Raw genomic sequence first — 21064 nt, forward strand, 5'->3', positions numbered from 1 at the left:
ACACTTCACAAAGATGTTTCTATGTTTTTATGTTCTATAATTCAAAGTGTACACAAAGGCGCAATATTCAAAAAAAAAGTTCGTTGCCAAGGTGTTGTTATATAGAATAATAAGATAATAAAAAACGGGAAAGTAGGGCGTGTGTCCGATCCCACACAAAAATTACTTTAATACCAAAAGTTTGTGCTATTGTAATAAAATATTAGTTGTGAAAAGTGTCTTTAGTTATTCCTAGCTTCAGAAGTGTAAAACCAGTGTAAAATTATTTCCTTGGTGTTGCAAAAATCCAACACTCGGTTCGCTCGATTCTTCAAAATAAAGCATGCCGGACTATTATATCGGCAACGTTGCAATTCTTCGTCTTCTGCAGATGCAAATCCACTAATTTATATTAGCTATCACATTTTCCATTAACTCCCTGTTTCTATCAATATGTATCAGATATTGTATGTCGTTAATCCCTGGACATTGCCTTATATTTCGGAGCCAGGACATCTTCTTGCGTCCCATTCCTGTCTTGCCCTCAATTTTACCCTCGATTATAAGTTGGAGGAACCGGTATTTTTCATTTCACATAATGTGACCTAGATATGCCGTTTTCCTTTTCTTGGTGATTTCGAAAAGTTGGCGTTCTTGTATGTTGGTGTATCTTTAGGATACGGCGATAAAGCCACATCTCGAAAACCTCCGATGTTTATATCCCTGGTTTTGAGTGTCCAGCCCTCTACGCCATATGGCAGCACCGACCATACGTATAGTCCAGAAAGCCACTGCGCATCCGCTAGGAAAAATATTCTAATTCGGATTTTTTGCACAATCTTACTCAAAAAGGACTCCTTTTAACAAATTTCCATGTTGCCAGGACCAAAAGGTGGTCAAAAATTTTTTAAACGTTTTTTTTTGTTTTTTTCTTAAAATTATTTTTATTGCATGGAAAAAAGTTTTTTTAGGTTTTTTGGATCATTCCAAACAGAAAAGGTCTTTAGTGACTTTTTTCTAAAAATGATAGTTTTTGACATATAAGCGATTAAAAATTGAAAAATTGCGAAATCGGCCATTTTTAACCCTCAAGGACTATGTGAAAAACTGAAAATTTGAATGTTGCCAAGGTAGGTAGATATTCTTTAAACATCGATTGATGAAATCCCGAAGAGTTTTTTGCAATACAATATTCAAAACTCCTTTGTTTTTTAATTGCGAATCAAGCGTGCGCGACACTATTTTCCACCGACAGTATGGTGCAAATGAAAGGAATAAATTCGTTATTTCGAAAATCGGCGACTTTAAGGAAAAATCCCGAAACAGGTCGATTTTTATTTTTAAGTTATGATATTGTGGCATGTATGGTATACTAGTGACGTCATCCGTGTGGGCGTGATGACGTAATCGATGATATTTTTAAATGAGAATAGGGGTCGTGTGGTAGCTCGTTTGAAAGGTTCTTCAATTCTCTATCAAGTAATGTAAACATTTACATAATTTCTTATACAGGGTGTCCTTCTACTTCTTTTTTTGTCAAATAATTTAATTTAATAAAAATTTTTTGGACACCCTGCATAAATAATTATGTAAATGTTCATATTACTGAATAGAGAATTGAAGAACCTTTCAAATGAGCTAGCACACGACCCCTATTCTCATTTAAGAAAATCATCGATTACGTCATCACGTCCAGATGGATGACGTCACTAGTATACCATATATGCCACAATATCATAACTTAAAAATAAAAATCGACCTGTTTCGGGATTTTTCCTTAAAGTCGCCGGTTTACGAAATAACGAATTTATTCCTTTCATTTGCACCATACTGTCGGTGGAAAATAGTGTCGTGCACGCTTGATTAGCAATTAAAAAACAAAGGAGTTTTAAATATTGTATTGCCAAAAACTCTTCGGGATTTCATCAATCGATGTTTAAAGAATATCTACCTACCTTGGCAACATTCAAATTTTCAGGTTTTCACATAGTTTTTGAGAAACAAAAAAACAAAAAAAAAACGTTTAAAAAATTTTTGACCACTTTTTGGTCCTGGCAACATGCAAATTTGTTAAAAGGAGTCCTTTTTGAGTAAGATTGTGCAAAGAATCCGAATTATAATATTTTTCCTAGCGGATGCGCAGTGGCTTTCTGGACTAGTAGCACTTACTAAACCTTAGTCTCAGTTGAACAGGTCTACAGGTCAGTACCTTCCTGACGTTTACGAAAGCTTGTCGAGCTTGCTTAATGCGACATTTTTACTTCCCTGTCCGATGCCGTCTTCAAAAAGCCACGTTCCCATGTATTTAAATTTGCTCACTCTTTCAATGGACTTGGTATTCAGTGTTAAGGTGGAGTTTTCAAGTGCATCCAAGTTTTTGGAGATGATCATGAATTTGGTCTTTTTGGTATTAATCTCTAATCCCATTTGCTTATGATTCAATAAAATTGTGTTTTGACTGAGAAAGTTTTGGGGTAGTTCTGATTTCTTTCATTATATATAGAATTTCGGCTGCTGAATCCGAATGTGAGGTTTGCGGACAAAATTTCGTGACGGAACATTGAAAAAATCGGGAAAAAAGCGAAAAATTTCTGCTTTTTCTCGCTTTTTTGCTTAAATCTCGAAAAATATTAACTTTTAGTAAATGATCTGTTAACATAAATTAAAGTACTTAAAATTCTCTACAAATATCACAATTTACTTTTTTTTTCAGACGAACCGTTCGGTCTAAAGTGCAAGTGGAAAATTGCGAATTTTGAATGGTCTGTGCAAAACCCACTTCATTTTTTATTAGAATGCTGTCATTTGATAAATTTCTCCTAGTTTCTTATAAATACATAATACATTTCTACTACCTATAAATAAATAAGAATTATTTCCAATAATTCTTCTTTTTTTTATTGACAGAGTAAGATTAATTAATCTGTTAATAACGTGAGGTCGTAAAAATTACAATGATGTAAAAATGATTAACGCTTACTTGAAGAAAGTTGAGGAGGATAGGGAGCAAGTTCAAAGACGTTCTACTGCACCATCTTTTAATTTCAAAACTCAATGTTTTATGTGTGGTCTCATCATAACACTTGAGTTTATAGAACAGCAAAGTAAAATGACAACCAACCGCAATATGGTGTATCAGGTTCGAGTTTTAAAATTTAAAGAAACTGTTATAAAACGAACAAAAGAACGTGATGATCAGTATGGCAAAGCCATAATCAAACGCCTTTTGCCTGTCTCAGACTTAGTAGCCTCTGTTTGCCGGTATCATAATTTATACATAAGAAAACTGTACAATCGCCCAATCACTCAAAAAAAGATTAAAAAATCGGGTCCATTTGCCGATGATGTTGAAAGAGCAATGCAAGATGTTTACAATTATTTAGAGAATAGGGATGGGGAGTGCCAATTTTTGCTCGATGAGTTGATCGACCAAATCAAGGGTAAATATCGTCCTGACAAAAAGACAGCCAAAGCTCATCTACTCAAAAAATACGGAAGCGATATAATTATTACCTTGTCCCGAAACAAGAAGTCGTTCGTTTGTTTCAAAGACACAGGTTACAAAATCTTGAACGACGCTTGGTACCAACAAGCGTTAAAAAATGAAAAAGAGGAAAGACTACGGATTGTTCAGACGGCTTCTGCCATTATTGTTGAGGATGTCCGGAGCCAGGTTTATGAGACACAGGAATACCCCCACCGGATAAGTTTTTAGAAGGAAATGAAGAACTAATTCCTGAAACACTAAGTACATTTATGATGGAAAAAGTTGTACTTCATAAAAAACGTGGGTAGTATGATAACTGGAAGAAATAAAGTAACGCGCTTGCTCATAGTCTTGTAGCGGCGGTAAGGCCCAGATCATTCGTCTCACCAGTCCTTGTAGGGTTGGCCGTGTTGCTCTACAAAAAGTACGGATCAAGAAAATTGGTTGATGTAGTTTCCTCTTTGGGGTTTTGTTCATCCTATAAAGAAGCTATTTGTCTGAAAAAATCAGCAATCGCAGGCGATTCGCAGAAAATTGACCAGCCGTGCTTTACACAGCAGGTGTACGATAACGCTGATTTTAAAGTACATAAAATCGACACTTTTCACGTCATGGGTGGCATTTCTTGTATTGCACCAAAACATGCAGTAGCACCTAACCAATCCACTCCTCGGTTAAAAACGAAAAACGAAACTCACGCCTGAGATTTATGCGAGTCAGGGAGCTGTTCAACTAATTGTTGTGAAATGAATGTTCACACCAACTGAAACTGTGACTCCATCTGTGCCTGATCTTCTGTGGCTCTATGGGAAAAGTAGAGATATTCCCGGCCTCTTAGGATGGAATGGATTCATGGAAGCTGTCACAAGAAACATGCCATATGAACTAACATTTATTGTTTACCAGCTATTTATCAACGCTCCTCCAAGTGACTATGATACAAAATTTACAGAATTGTTGAACGGAGTAGAGAAAACTAAATCCTTGAACCAAGTTACATGTCTGGTGACATTTGACCAACCCCTCTGTACAATAAATATATTATACACGGCTCACTAAAATAATTAGTTACGCCCCTGTACTACTGATTACTTAAAATTCAAGTAGTATTTATGTAACCTTTCTGGAAACTCCAGGTTATTGTTGAGACTCGCATTTGAACCCCTCGCCGGGGCAGATCGTCAAAAGCTTCCTAACGAGAATCATCTCTAATCTATCGACGCTCCCGCTATTCGTAAAAAGGCCGCATTTTACCGTTTTTTTTTTTGCTATCGTTTTATACCGCTCAGATAACTCAATTTGTTCAGTATTATCGACGATGATTTATTTAGCGTATTAGTGAGTGCCTTACAAATGAACCAAATGGATTATGGAATTCAATCAGAGCTCTGATGTGACACGTCATCAAGGAATAAAACTGTGAGTACTCTACATATATGTGAACATAGCTTATTAGTCGTGATACTGTATGCATTTTGAACCATATACCTCTCGTAGCAAATATTTCTTTGTGCCATTTATGCAGATAATACTTTAAATTACATATGAAAAATCGTTATCTACTCTTAACCAGCTTACCTATGGAAATATACTCTATAACCGTACAATAAGTACAGGTTATCATTGTTGAGAATACTTTACGTATTGCCTTAACACCCTCTACCTCATGAGATGGCAAGAGACATCCTTACTAGTCATCCCGATGATCCTGATCTGTCAAATGTTGTTATAACGCTCGGTGGATTTCACTATTGATGTCCTTCATGGGGGCAATTGGTTACATTATGCAAGGTGGTGGATTGGCTGAACTTTCCAATACCATATATGCGGCAAAATCAATCGAAAAAATTATGTCTGCTCACGCTTACACAAGGGCAGTACGAGCTCATATGTTGGCTCACAGAACTCTGGCCAAAATAGTGATTAAGGCAATGGCCCTATCATCAACAATGGTGGATCAATTAGAGGAGATCTTGTTCAACTTAGACAAAGCAGTGATTCTTTCTAATGATGTAAAAAATATTGTAAAATATGTGCCAGAAAAATTTAAATCCAAGCTTCAACTGTTGGCAGAACGTGGCCCCCTGTCTGGCCTGTTGTGATACTGAATTTGTACAATGTCGACTGTTTTTTCTTTTTAATTACTTGTGCAGAAAACTAGCAGAAATGTATCAAATGACAGCATTCTAATAAAAAATAAAGTTTTGGAATGTAAAAAGTGGGTTTTACAGAGATCGTTGAAAATTAGGAATTTTCAACTTGCACTTTAGACCGAACGGTTCATCTGAAAAAAAAGTAAATACTGATATTTATAGAGAATTTTATGTACTTTAATTTTTGTTAACACACCATTTGCTAAAAGTTTATAGTTTTCGAGATTTAAGCAAAAAAGCGGGAAAAAGCAGGAATTTTTCGCTTTTTTCGTGATTTTTTCAATGTTCCGTCACGAAATTTTATCCGCAAACCTCAGATTCGGATTCAGCAGCCCAAAATCCATATATAATGAAAGAAATCAGAACTACCCCAAAATATGGCTTACTTTGCACCTACCAAAACTTGAAATATGGCTTACGAATAAATGTTAAAGAAAAGAGGGGAAAGCACACATCCCTGTCGAACACTCCTTCTTATACGTATGTGTTTGTATATAGAATTATCTATTTTTAATTGTGCCGTTTGATGGTTTGATATCAGTACAAAGTATACCGCCCGACTAATATGTTCTAATGTTCTACTAACTGTAACGAACCGGCTATGCTTCTAGGTCTTACGCACATTAAAGGTTCTAATGTCTTACATAAGAAAAAAATATAATTTACCTTACGGCTACGGCTTCCGAAGTCTCAGCAAGTACACGAATCGGCTGAAGTCTTAAGTTCCCGGCGATGAGACACCACCGTCACTTATTGTTTCAATTCTACACTCTAGATTAGATTATTAGTTTTAAAGTTTTACGCGCTACCGGCCACTTCGGAAATTGTTAGTACGGTATTACGCAAACCCGTATTTTTCTCTTTTTTTCACTATTGAAAAATTCGCACTCGACCTCACTGTTTCCACAAAGAATTAACCCGTAATAAAAATTGTTCCTCGGTCGCTCGTCGCTCAAACACACGCGAAGAAAATTTAAAATCGTTCTTTCCCCTACGACAGTTATTCGATCACTGCCCCAAACCAAAAACACTAAAATAAGTCTTCTAATCTCTTCCTATATTATTAAAAGTTTTTAACATCGAACAAGAAGAATAAACTCATTAATTTTTATCACCCAAAAAAAATGCTCAGCCCCGTCGAAACTCCCATCTGATTTTTCTTTCGCTTCTTATAAAATTTTACTATCAGTACCAGACAAAGACGTATCTGCTAATGCATTAGATGTGTCGAAAACCCGACAATAACGTATTGACTTCGTTGACGCCATAAAACCATAGACGTTACACAAAGCAAGAAAATAAAGCCAATTACGTGTCAGGATGTCTGAGGGATGTCATCTGGAGAAACAAAGATATGAGGCTGGAAGGGAAAGTCTTCTTCTTCTTCGGGTGCTATGTCCGTTTATCGAACGTTAGCGATCATGTTGGCTATCATAGCTTTATTCGCAGCAGATCTGAAGAGCGATTCCGAAGTGTGGCCAAACCATTGCCTCAAATTTCTTAACCAAGACGTTCTTCTTCTTCCTCGACTTCTTCTGCCTAATATTTTACCCTGCATAATTAGATGTAGAATACTATATTTTTCCGGATGTCTACAAACATGCGCAAAATACTCGAGTTTTCTAGACTTTATCATTTTTACCAGTTCTCTGCCTTTCTTCATCCTGCTCAGAATAATATCATTACGCACCCTGTCCATCCAGCTTACTCTCAGCATTCTTCGATAGCGCCATAATTCAAAGCATTCAACCATCTTAAGCACATTCTTCCTGTTAAGGTCCATGACTCAACTCCGTAGAGAAGAACGGAAAACACGTAACACTTTAAAATTCTTGTCCTAAGACTCAAATTTATGTCATGACCGCATGGAATTTTCTTGTAACGGAAAAATGCTGATTTGGCTTGAGCAATTCTGCAACGTATTTCGGTGGATGGATCCCAATTATCAGTGATTCTGCTTCCCAAGTATGTTATAGCTTCAACTCTCTTAAGTTGTACATCATTAACGTGGATTTCAGCATAGATGACATTATCCTTACTGACGACCATATATTTTGTTTTTTTGATGTTAAGGTGGAGACCATAATTACTGCACTGTGCTACCCCAGAATCCATACTGGCAATCAGTACAGTGTCGTCTGCATATCGGAGATTATTTATCAGTTTCCCGTTTATCACAACTCCACCTTGTGTAGTACTGAGTGCCTCTTCAAACATCTTTTCTGAATAAATGTTAAAAATTAATGGTGAAAGAATACATCCCTGTCTTATTCCACGTTGAAGTAGTAGGAAGGGAAAGTACGCATATACAAATCATGTGTAAGACCGATCATGACGTACGAGACAGAAACAAGATGTGACACAGCAGAAACCAAAAGGATACTGAGAACATCAGAAATGAGAACGTTGAGGTCAATAACTGGGAAAACACTGAGAAACAGAATACCGAACGAGAGAATAAGAGATCTCTGTAACATACAAGGTATAGTACGGTGGGAAAGACAGAGAAGACGAGAGTGGAATCAGCATGTGGCGAAAATGGACAGTGAGAGAATAGCCCGTATACCCAGGAATTCGAAGCCAACAGGCAAGAGACCAATAGGAAGGCCCTTTAAAAGGTGGCGAGATAGCTGGCAGTCAACATCATAACTACGAATACAAGCTCAAAATCGGTTAAGAACAGGCCAAGAGGCCTAATATAAGAAGAAGAAGAAGATATCAGTACAGGTACAGGTTTTCAATGCATCTTATGTCTTTTTTGACTATATCAAGTTTCTTGAGGATCTGAATTAACTTGTGGTATTGGACACGATTAAACGCTTTTTCGTAATCTAAAAAGCATAGGAACACGTCCTTCCTCTAATCATAACAATTTTGGACGAGCACCTGTGTTGCTACTTGCTTCTCTTGTTTCTACACCTTGCCTAAACCCGAACTGAGAGTCACTGATGTATCATTCACATTGTTTGTATAATAATTGATGTAGTATTTTTAAGAATATCTTTAAACGTTGCAATATTGGGGAGAAATTCTGCCATTACAATAATTTTTTCGCGAACCCCTTTCGTATAAAATCCACACGGAAATTAAATTCCTGTAGGTGATTGTATACCATTAACCACAAAAAATTACAAAAAATTCTCTATAAGAGATCTATTTTATTTAACCCTTAAGTACTAACATCTTAAATCAATGGCGCAAATACTAACTAACCGCCTGACAGACGGTTTTCTGGTTATTTTTCTTTTGTTAAATATTATAATGCAAAAAAATATTTCGATGACTTACTGAAAGTATTACTTATCTAAAACACACAGTAATTGATCTAGTTTTTCTGTATTTATTAAAATACAAAACATTATAACAAGAATGGAAGGATTGTTTGTGTGACTTTTTATTCCTGAAAAAAAGTGGGATAAAAATGAAATAAATTAAAGAATCTTGATAAAAATTTATAATCGAGTTAAACAAAGAGTAATAAACATGAAAATAAAAAAAATTTTAAAAAATATTAAAACAAAAAACACTGACAGGCACTAAAATTTCTACAGTGTAGCAATGGTAGTCAGTGGCAACATTTTCATCACAAATTGATCCCACTTCGCTTACGTCGTCTTCTACCGCATCAAGTCATTTCAAAAGAGTTTTCTCATAGTCTTTATCCCCTTATTTGAACTTTTTGACGAACTGGGGCACATTATGTTTAATGACGAACTGGGCACAAACACTAACACCCCGTCTATTAGACGGAAATCACACTTTGAGTCTAAATGTCTTTCGAATAACAACCTGCAGCAAATTGCCGAATTCAATACTAGTAAATAACAACCCAACTTGAAAAGTCATAAACGGATGACCTTCAAATTTTTCTAGGAAGGGAAATATCCCACTTTCAACAAACGATGCCGTCTGAGAGACGGTGTGTTAGTACTTAAGGTAGTACCTTAAAAGGCTACATCATAGCACGTTTTCGGAATAACAATACCATTATCAGCGCTTTTTACAGGTTAAAGGTATCTTGAGTCACCAAGATATCTGCGTGAAAACACTTTAAATCTTATATACAGTGTGGGCCAAGTAAAAGTGTCCACCTCGATATTTGGCAGTATTTATTAGATTTTACGGAAATGAAGAAACAGGTCGATTTTGGATCTAAGGGGGACACATCTGTCAGTTTTCAACTCCTTCCCTTCCACTTTCCCCACCACTTATTTTTAAATAGGGAATAAGGGTCGTGTACTAGCTCATTTGAAAGGTTATTCAATTCTCTATTCAGTAATATTAATATTGACGTAATTATTTATACCAAAGAAAAATATGTCCAAGAAAAATTATTTGGAATTAAATTAATTGACACAAAAAGAAGAATGTAAGTAATTTATTTAACTCAAAATACATTCTACTGCTAACAGAAAACAGAAAAATGTTTATTTGATAAATAAACATTGTTTGTTGCTTTAATTCAATATTCAACCTACCAAGAGGCAGATGGGTGGCAGCTTGAACATTGAAATTAAGCGAAAAGCAATGTTTATTTATCAAAAAACATCGTTTTCTGTTTTGTGGCAGCAGTAGAACGTATTTTGAATTAAATAAGTTACATATATTCTTCTTTTTGTGTCAATTAATTTAATTCAAAATAATTTTTCTTGGACACCCTGTATAAATAATTATGTCAATGGTCATATTACTGAATAGAGAATTGAATAACCTTTCACACGATCCCTATTCCTTATTTAAAAAATAAGGGGTGGGGGAAGTGGAAGGGAGGGGTTGACAAATGACATATGTATGTAAAAATGTGTCCCCCTTAGATCAAAAATCTGTTTTTTCATTTCCTTAAAACCTAATAAATACTGCCGAATATCGAGGTGGACTGTTTTTGTTTTATTCGTTCTTTGGATTAACTCTTTATAGAAGTTAAGACTAATTTTAATAGTTTTATTTTAATTAAAATACAAATGTATTGTTACAAATTTATCCGTCATTCAAAAACCTAATCTTTTAAAAGTCAATAGTCAAAACGAACTCTTCTTCTTTTTTATAATCTTGTTTAAGGTAGGTAATACAACATCCTCCCTCAAGATGATACATCTTCAACATAACTACTGACTAATCTTCACGATAGCGTAAAGGTCTGACAACCGCTCTCCCAGAGCGCGTTGTATTCTTACTCTGCTCAATATTAAATGGTCCATCAGTTTTCGTTGGCGTTGGAAGTCGTACAGGCGTTTTGGGTTGAGTTGGGTGACTTTCCACTTCCTGACTACCTTTCTCAATGTTTGTTGGTCTTTGGGATGTTAGTTGTTGAGTAGTCGGTGTAGTTTCTGGAGTCGAATTTGTTTGTTGAATCCCTGGCAGTTGTTTCAATACTCCATCGGGGATACTGCTTAGATATGGAGCAGGGATCAGATGAAAACGGTTTCTCCTTATGGTGCTTATGGCGGTCTTAACTATGTATGATCTTGGATTAACTTCGTTAATGATTTCACCATGTCGTTTCAGGTCTGTGATCCATACAAAATCACCAATTTGAAGTCGACTCAAATTCTTCGGTCCATGTTTTCCATCATATAATTTTTTATATTTCGAGCGGTACTTCCTCTCCGCGCTTACTAGCTTCTTTGATGATTTAAATTCAGCTAATGCGATTGATGGTAGATTATCTCTCAATTTTCTTCCAAACATCATTTCGGATGGACTGAATCCGTTCTCTAGTGGTGTGTTTCGATAGGACAGAAGTGCTATCTCTATGTTGTTCTTATTCTTCTTTATTAAGGTTTTTGCGACTTTTACAGCAGCTTCTGCTGCGCCATTTGCTTGGTGGAATTGTGGGCTACTTCTCGATGTAGAGAACCCCCATTCTCTTGCGAACTGTTGGAACTCTGATGTTTCAACAGCATGAAATTGTGTTCCAGTGTCGGAACAAACCAACTGTGGTATACCATATCTTGCAAATATTGTTTTACAGATGTTTATTACTTCCTGTGATCTCATGTTCTGAACAGTAAGTACTTCAAAAAATCTGGAATAGTTATCAGTTACGACGATATACCATTTTTCTTCAGTTTTAAAAAGGTCCATTGATATCACTTGCGATGGATAATCTGGAAATTTAGCTGGCAATAAAGGTTCATGATGGTTTGTCGAGTTTTGAATACAGATAGGACAAGATCTTACTTTGGCTTCTATCTCTTGAGAAATTCCTGGCCACCACATCGTTCCCAGAGCACGACGACGAGTTTTAGTTATTCCAAAGTGGCCAGCTTGCAATTTTTCCAACATCATTGCCCTGAGCTCACATGGAATGATCATACGGTTTCCTCTAAGAAGGATACCATCCACAACTGATAGTTCATGACGTACTGGGTAGTATGGTTTAACATCACCTGATAATGCAGACTTGTGAGGCCAGTCTCCCATTATGTAGTTCTTCAGTTGATTACAGGTTTGATCATTGCTTTGTGAGTTAGCAACTCGTGTTACATTCTCGTCAGATGTGTGAATACCTGCAAGAGTGACTCCATGAATGAAGGCATCGATTTCTTCTTCATTAAGGTTTTTGCGACTTTTACAGCAGCTTCTGCTGCGCCATTTGCTTGGTGGAATTGTGGGCTTTTTTTTAATCCATATTTATTATTGGAAATAAAATATAAAATGAGAAATAAATTTAACGGTTGGATTTGGCTACACGTTCAAGTTCATCCTTCTTTTTGATAGCATATGAATTTGATGATCCCTTGGCAGCATTGATTAATTCATCAGCCAAACATTCAGCAATAGTTTTAATATTACGGAATGCTGCTTCCCTAGCACGTGTGCAGAGCAACCAAATTGCTTGGTTAACCCTTCTCAAGGGTGACACATCAACAGCTTGTCTTCTTACAGTACCAGCTCTACCAATACGAGTAGAATCTTCTCTAGGTCCTGAATTGATAATAGCAGAAACTAAAATCTGTAATGGATTTTCTCCAATTAGTAAATGGATAATTTCAAAAGCATGTTTAACAATTCTGACAGCCATCAATTTTTTACCATTGTTACGTCCATGCATCATTAGAGAGTTTGTTAACCTCTCAACGATTGGGCATTGTGCTTTACGGAACCTTTTTGCAGCATATCTACCAGCTGAATGGGGTAAATACTTTGCATTTTTTTCTTTCACTGCAATGTAGTCCTGAAGGGACATGTCTGAAACTTGGACATCATCGCAGTTCCATCTAGCGAACAACTTAATTTCAGGTAGTTCTGCAATTTTTGGGGCGACAACTCCACCACTCTGATTATCCACAGCCCAATCGTCTTCCATACTGTCCTTAAATATTAGAGAATACTCTCTATTTTTCAAAAATAAAAATCACAAGCTCTTGCTGAACGACGGCGTGAACCGGAAAACCGGCGTGAACTGGTTTGAGGCACCAGTCTCTTCGGAGGCGTGGGTTCGGATCCCACCGCTGCCACCATGTTTTATTCGTTCTCTGGATTAACTCTTTATAGAAGTTAAGACTAATTTTAATAGTTTTATTTTAATTAAAATACAAATGTATTGTTACAAACTTATCCGTCATTCAAAAACCTAATTACATCTTATAAAAGTCAGTAGTCAAAAGGAACTCTTCTTCTTTTTTATAATCTTGTTTAAGGTAGGTAATACAACAGTTTTCTTTGGCCCACACTGTAGTTATGAAATGTTTACATTACTGTTTTAAAATTAAAGTGATGTTTAAAATATTCATGGATTTATTAGGTTTGTTCTAGCAAACATTCAAACTAGTCAGAAACCGTCAGCAAACAGTTGGTCAGTGAGAGAACATAATACAGTCACCAGTGCTATCCCCTCTACTCGCGCTGGTCAACTATTCGCTGATGGTTTCAAACCGTTTGAAACTGATGCTAGAACAAACCTAATATCAGGCACCACGGTACTCCCACGACACGTTTGTTGCTTTTGTCCTGAGCACGGTCCGGAGGTTGGATCCTCACATTATGGACAGTAACTAGCAATTAGTAGGAACTAGCAGCTAGCAGCTTCAGTTGCTAGTTACTGTCCGTAATGTGAGGATCCATTCCCGGACATAAGCAACACACGTGTCGTGGGAGTACCGTGGTACCTGATACCTGATATTAAATCCATGAATGTTTTAAACATCAATTAATGTTAACACAATTTCAAACAACAACAATTCCATTTCAAATCACTCAATTTTGGAGCAAAAAAAATTTTGGATCTCCGATTTGTCTGAAAATTGGTATATAGCTTCTGCGGGACGTAAAAATAAGATGTTTAAGGTCAAAAAATCTTCTTCTTCTTTTTTTCTCAAAATGTTATTTTATGCGATTTTACAGCAATTTGGTGTTTATTTAAACAAATTTGCATTTTCTATCGTAAAGTATCAATGGATAACATAATATTTTAATAGAAGGGACTCAAAAATGTCCTTATATGGCATTATAACACCCGTGTTGAGCTGCCCCCACTTGCAAAAATCAAAAAACAAATAGCCCTGATTTATGAGCTATTTATGAGCTCTCATATTCCGCAAACTAGAATTATGAGCTCGTTCCACTGAGCAGGAATTTGATACTTTAGTGGGGGGGGGGGGGCTGAGTCCCCCCCACTACTTAAAAATAGGAATATGGAATCGGTTTTTGCGGCAGAATTATGAGCTATTTATGAGCTCTTGAAATTATATAGTTACGATTTTTGAGCTCATCCCCTTCACCCCCAAACAACCCTTTAATTGATTTAACTTAAGAAAAAATGCTGAGAAAATTTAAAATATATCGTATTGCGGATATAATTCCTATAGCTTATATACTCTAAGAATAAACTATTAAATCACGTGCATTTCGATTATTGAGCTACAACCCCTTCGTAAGAAAACCACCCTATCTTCCTGGCTTAAGAGAAAGTTGTAATTAAAATGCATTAAACTAATTATTTGGCGACTATATATCATTGAATAATTATTAAGCTTCCAAATTACGCGCATTTAGATCAGTAAATTGCAATTTATTTTGTATAGTGCAGTCACTGAAGGTAAAAATCAACGATTACCTTCAATCTCGGTGAACCTTCATCGATTTTCACGAAAATTGGTCAGTGGTTAGAGGATACGTCAAGAAACAAAGGTGACATGGTACCACCTTGCGCCTTTACTCTGAGGGTGGATACCGCCCCTTTTCGGGGGTGAAAATTATTTTATTAAAAATAACTGCACAAATCAATAAAAGGACAAATTAAAAGCAAAATTTATTATATAAAGTTAATAAAATAAGTCAATACTTTTTAAGTTATTAAAGATCAAAGATTTTAACTATTAGTGAAAAAAATGCATGTTATGAAACGGTTTTTCGTAAATCACTGAAAAACTTTACAAAAAAGTTGATAGTAGTTTAATTCGTATAGCCTCTATTCTAAGAATATACTCTTAAATCACGCGCCTTTCGATTATAGAGCTACAACCCCTTCGCAAGAAAACCATCCCATATTCCCGGCTTAAGAGAGAGTTGTACTTAAAATAATTTAAATTAATTACTTGGCGACTACATATCGCTTAATAATTTCTGAGCTTGATATACGCATCTCAATTATTGAATTGCCATTTTCTTTCTATAGTGCAGTCACTGAAGGTAAAAATCAACTATGACCTTCGATTTCGGTAAATCTCCATTCATTTTCATGAAAATTGGTGAGCGGATTTTGATGCTATCAACTTTTTCTGGAGCTCATTTTTGATAGGTATTTCTAAGTACTTTGACAAGTATTTAGTACCTAAGTGTTATAAAATGCATCTCTTTCCCGTTATTTAAGCTTGAATCCTTAGATTTGAACAGTCACAGAAAAAAATATACATTTAATTATCAATAACTTACTTTAAATTAACATTAAAGGGTTTTTCAAGTAAGCAATTTATTATATTTTTTATTAGCTTCAATTTTAGTGATGAACACTTTTTTGTAAAAACTTACAGTTTTTGAGTTATTTATGAAAAATCGCTTTAAAGCATGCATTTTCTTTCACAAAAATTAAAATGTTTGATCTTTAATAACTCAAAAAGTATTGATTTATTTTAATCACAATATATAACAAAATTTGCTTACAATTTGTCCCTCTCTCGATTTGTGGGGTTATTTTTAATAAAGTAATTTTCCCCCCGAGAAGGGGTGACATATACTCCAGGTTAAAACCCACAGTTGTTATTGTTAATTCGTGAAAATGAATGGAGATTTACCGAAATCGAAGGCCATAGTTGATTTTTACCTTCAGTGACTGCACTATAGAAAGAAAATGGCAATTCAATAAATGAGATGCGTATATTTTGCAAGCTCAGAAATTATTAAACGATATGTAGTCGCCAAATAATTAATTTAAATTATTTTAAGTACAACTCTATCTTAAGCCGGGAATATGGGATGGTTTTCTTGCGACGGGGTTGTAGCTCTATAATCGAAAGGCGCGTGAATTAAGAGTACCTATATTCTTAGAATATAGGCTATACGAATTAAACTACTATTAACTTTTTTTGTAAAAACTTACAGTTTTTCAGTGATTTACGAAAAACCGCTTCAAAACATGCATTTTGTTCAAGAATAATTAAAATTTTTATCTTTAATAACTTAAAAAGTATTGACTTATTTTAATAACTTTATATAATAAATTTTGCTTATAATTTGTTCTTTTATAGATTTGTGCACTTATTTTTTATAAAATAATTTTCACCCCCGAGAAGAGGCGGTATCCACCCTCAGGGTAAAGGCGCAAGGTGGTACCATGTCACCTTTGTTTCTTGAGGTATCCTCTAACCACTGACCAATTTTCGTGAAAATCGATGAAGGTTCACCGAAATTGAAGGTAATCGTTGATTTTTACTTTCAGTGACTGCACTATACAAAATAAATTGCAATTTACTGATTTAAATGCGCGTAATTTGGAAGCTTATAAATTATTCAATGATATATAGTCGCCAAATAATTAGTTTAATGCATTTTAAGTACAACTTTCTCTTAAGCCGGGAAGATAGGATGGTTTTCTTAGGAAGGGGTTGTAGCTCAATAATCGAAATGCACGTGATTTAATAGTTTATTCTTAGAGTATATAAGCTATAGGAATTATATCCGCAATACGATATATTTTAAGTTTTCTCAGCATTTTTTCTTAAGTTAAATTAATTAAAGGGTTGTTTGGGGGTGAAGGGGATGAACTCAAAAATCGTAACTATATAATTTCAAGAGCTCATAAATAACTCATAATTCTGCCGCAAAAACCGATTCAATATTCCTATCTTTAAGTAGTGGGGGGGCTGACGGGCTGACTCAGCACCCCCCCCCCCCCCCACTAAAGAATCAAATTCCTGCTCAGTGGAACGAGCTCAAAATTTTTAGTTTACGGAATATGAGAGCTCATAAATAGCTCATAAATCAGGGCTATTTGTTTTTTGATTTTTGCAAGTGGGGGGTGGGCAGCTCAACACGGGTCATTATAACAAGTTACTTTGATTCAAAACAAGTTTTTGACCAAATATAGTGTAGAAAACGTTAAAATACCGTTTTTTACATTTTTCTCCATTCCCAAAATACATCAAAATCAATTTGGCTAAAAATTTGCCAACAGATAGCCAAAACATAGGACTTTAAGTGGTGAGAAAGATTTGAATTATATTACAATACCAAAAAAGTTACATGCAATATCATAGTCAAAAATATAGGCGTCTACTGTAAGTAAAATTAACACAAAAATATCGACCTCACGACAAAAATTGTTAAAAAGAAATTGTAATAATTGTAAATACGATTTATTTGGAACAATTTCAGTTTCTACCATTTTTGTCGAAAAGTTAAAAATGGCGGAGCTATTGAGCAAAACAGGTTCTCCTTTAAAATCAAGATGGCGGCTAACGTAACGGAGGAATTCATTCGTGATTTTAAATTTAGGCTACTATTGACTCCCCTAAAGATTAGAAAAATAAAATTTTGGGCAGCTCGGCATGCAAGGTCAAATGTTATTCCGACTGGACTAATATTCTTTTGAGTGAATTGAATTTCGACTCGATTTGGAGGATGGAGGGAGACAGATTTAAATCAAAACAAAACCGTAGATTTTCTTATTTTAATATACTTTTGAGTCTGATATTACTGCATGTAACTTTTTTGGTATTGTAATATAATTTAAATCCTTCTAACCACTTAAAGTCCTATGTTTTGGCTATCTGTGAGCAAATTTTCAGCCAAATCGATGATGATTTATTTTGGGAATGGAAAAAAATGTAAAAAACGGTATTTTAACGTTTTCTACACTATAAAATTTTACCAGAACCTTGTTTTGAGTCAAAATAACTTGTTATAATGCCATATAATGACATTTTTGGGTCCCTTCTATTAAAATATTATGTTTTTCATTGATACTTTGCGACAGAAAATGCAAATTTGTTTAAACAAACACCAAATCACTGTAAAATCGCATAAAATAACATTTTGAGAAAAAAAGAAGAAGAAGATTTTTGACCTTAAATATCTTATTCTTACGTCCCGCAGAAGCTATATACCAATTTTCAGACAAATCGGAGATCCAAAATTTTTTGCCTGAGTGATTTGACATGGAATGTGTAAATATTTTATAATTATATAAGGTTTAAAAATGTTTAATAATGTTTAAGAAAAAAATAATAATTATAAGAGTGATAAAAATGACAATGCGAGATTCCCAAGCAACAATAGACACCGGAAGAGAGAGAGAGCAGAAATAAAAATAAAAAATGGGGTAAGACAAGAAGATGCGCTCTCAACGGTAGCTACTATTTATTCTATCATTATTTTTTTTAATAGACAAAATAATAAAAAATCTGTCAAACGCAGGAACTATAAATAAGAATGCAGTACAAATAAAAGGATCTGCGGACGATATAACCATAGCAGCAACAGATAAAAGAGCATTAAAGAAAACCTTCCAAAAAATAAAAAACGAAGCCAAACTGAGAGGTTTCGAAATAAATGTAAATAAAACAAAATACATGAATGTAAGCAAGAAAAAGAAGACACAAATGAAAATAGACGCACACAGCTTCGAAGAGGTTGAAACGTTCAAATATTTGGGAGTGGGAGTATTAGTCAACAGAAGAAATGAAAGTGTAGAGTAGATATGAAAAGAAGAATTCAAGCGGGAAACAAAGCATTCTACAGAAATAAAAAAATATGTTAGAGATAAGAAAATAAGTCGAAATACAAAAATAAAAATCTACAAAACGACCATAAGACCTGCTGCTATATGCTTTGGAGACATTCACATTAACAGCAAAAGAAGAACAGCTGAAAGTTGGTGGCTTATATATATTTTGGTGGCTTAAGCAGAGAACAAGGACCACAGAGAAACGACACAACCGCACTAAAAACGTGTACCGTTTTTGAAGACGCATGCGCGAACCTGGTTGCTTTAAGTATCACCAGCACGCTAATGGACCATAATAGTGTGACGTCAAAACGTCAAAATTTTTCCAAACACGTTGTGTCTAGGGTATACGCTACCGTGTACGCAAATAAAAAAGTTAGGTAGAATTAAACGTCATAACAAATATTTTTCTATCAAACAAACACTAAACATATCAAAATAGCGTGTATCAAAATATACAGTCACTGTCCACGCTAAATAGTCACTAGCTTGATGAAGTTTAACTTTTTTATTTGCGTACATTTTAGCGTGTACCTAGACACAACGTGTTTGGAAAACTTTTTTTGACGTTTTGACGTCACGACTATCACGGTCTATTCTGTCCCTCCTGATTGTTTTACGATAGTCCGTAGGCGTGTATGGTAAATACTCGACTTAAAAAGTTTGTTTGAGCATTTATATAATTATAATAGTTAAAATGTCTGGTTACTCGTATGTGTTTCACGGATGTTCATCTGCGACAGGAAGAGAAATAAGTTTATTTAGATTTCCTAAGAATAATAACAGGTAATTGTTATTGCTTTGTAATTTTTACATATTAGTTATTACGTATCTAATAGTCTTAATTTGACTTGATTAAATATTATTGATAATAAATCATGACGAAAGTGATTCATTTTCTTGAATTTAATTACCCCTACGTAATGCATAAAAAACTAAAATTCGCTCTGCCAAGCAAGGGATATTTCAAATTAAAAATATTAAATTTGGTGTCAGACGCAAGTCTACGAAGGGTCAGCCAGGTCAAAAATTCAACAGATGTTTTCCGTGTGTTATCGCACTCCAAGATATCCTATTTTTACGAAATAAAAATATATAGTTCTATACACGAGAATTTCTGATTTAAACGACAAAAACAAAATACGATTCAAACAAAAATTGTTGGAAACATAATTGGGCCGATCATTGAGAAGATCTTAAAAATATAGCAGAACAAGACTTCAAAATTGCAAAAACACGGTTGCAAATAAACAAACTTACATTCAATTATGAAAAAACTAAATACTTATCTACCTTTTGCAGTGCAGTATACAAAAATTGTCTGCCAACTTTTAATTATTTAAATATAAATAACAAAGGTTACCTATATATATGGATCGGAGTATACATCGGAATCGTATTGTAGTGTTGTTTTCTGAATAGTTTGTTTTTTGAATGTACCTGATATCTTTAGAAATAAAGAAAGTAGACGGTTTTGTAGTTTAACATGTCTTTTGTGGATGCAAAGGTACAAAGGTGGATACATCGATATTATATTGCAGTCTTATGTTTTATTACACAACGTATTATGTTTTCCGTCTTTTGCGTTATTTTTTCGGATATTAGAGCACTCATCACCGTATATTATAGTATAGCTTTACGTGCGTGACAAGCTTTAGGTTCTTGACGTTCGGCAATATTTGTACTGCTTAGAGCCAATTTAAAATATTTACAGAGATAAAATTCCGCTTAAAGAAACATTGTCAAATTATGAAACATGAAGAGAATTAAATGTAAAATGTCTTCATACTTTTGCTCCAAAGATATATCAGAGAAGGTATAGGTTTCCAAGACAATAACAATATTGACATTCGATTTCAACATAAAGTTTTTTGTTATCGATCACGAACATTTGTCACCCAAAGAGAATTGGAACTTTCAGAGTTTGTGACATTTCCTTGGAAGTTACAATTTCTGTGTTATTTTTTGATAACCCATATTAAAAAATATAATTTATTAGGAAATACCCCGACGAACAAATTATATCTTGTATCAGCCCAAGCCAAAAACAATCAGTGAATGTCACACCTACCGTAGGAAATAGGTATATTTTATTATTGGTCTTTCAATGCCAAAATCAGGATAAACAAAAAGGTATTTTCATTTATGGTTCCAATCAATATGATTTTCACCATTACTTTGCATTGTGCGATATATTTGCAACCTTTTGTAAATCAAAAATGATTCCATTATTATAAAGAATGCCAACAAAAGTCGGCCCTGCACGCAACTTTTTTTTTT

The 21064-nt window shown here is 34.7% G+C and overlaps 2 protein-coding genes across 2 annotated transcripts in view; one reads left to right on the forward strand and one right to left on the reverse strand.

Annotated features, from left to right (window-relative positions):
• The window catches only part of LOC126891783 (uncharacterized), a 73156-nt gene that overhangs the window by 45331 nt on the left and 6761 nt on the right, over nt 1–21064 (forward strand). The window lies entirely within an intron of this gene.
• On the reverse strand, nt 12280–13017 carry LOC126891784 (40S ribosomal protein S5-like). Its single transcript, XM_050661055.1, has one exon. It carries the CDS (start codon nt 12926–12928, stop codon nt 12290–12292), a length of 639 nt encoding a protein of 212 aa, XP_050517012.1. The 5' UTR covers nt 12929–13017; the 3' UTR covers nt 12280–12289.

This window comes from Diabrotica virgifera, chromosome 9 (assembly GCF_917563875.1).
Source record: "Diabrotica virgifera virgifera chromosome 9, PGI_DIABVI_V3a".
NCBI lineage: Eukaryota > Metazoa > Arthropoda > Insecta > Coleoptera > Chrysomelidae > Diabrotica > Diabrotica virgifera.

Coding starts and splice junctions, on each gene's coding strand:
- LOC126891784 (XM_050661055.1), bottom strand. CDS start 12,928: ATGGAAGACGATTGGGCTGTGGATAATCAGAGTGGTGGAGTTGTCGCC.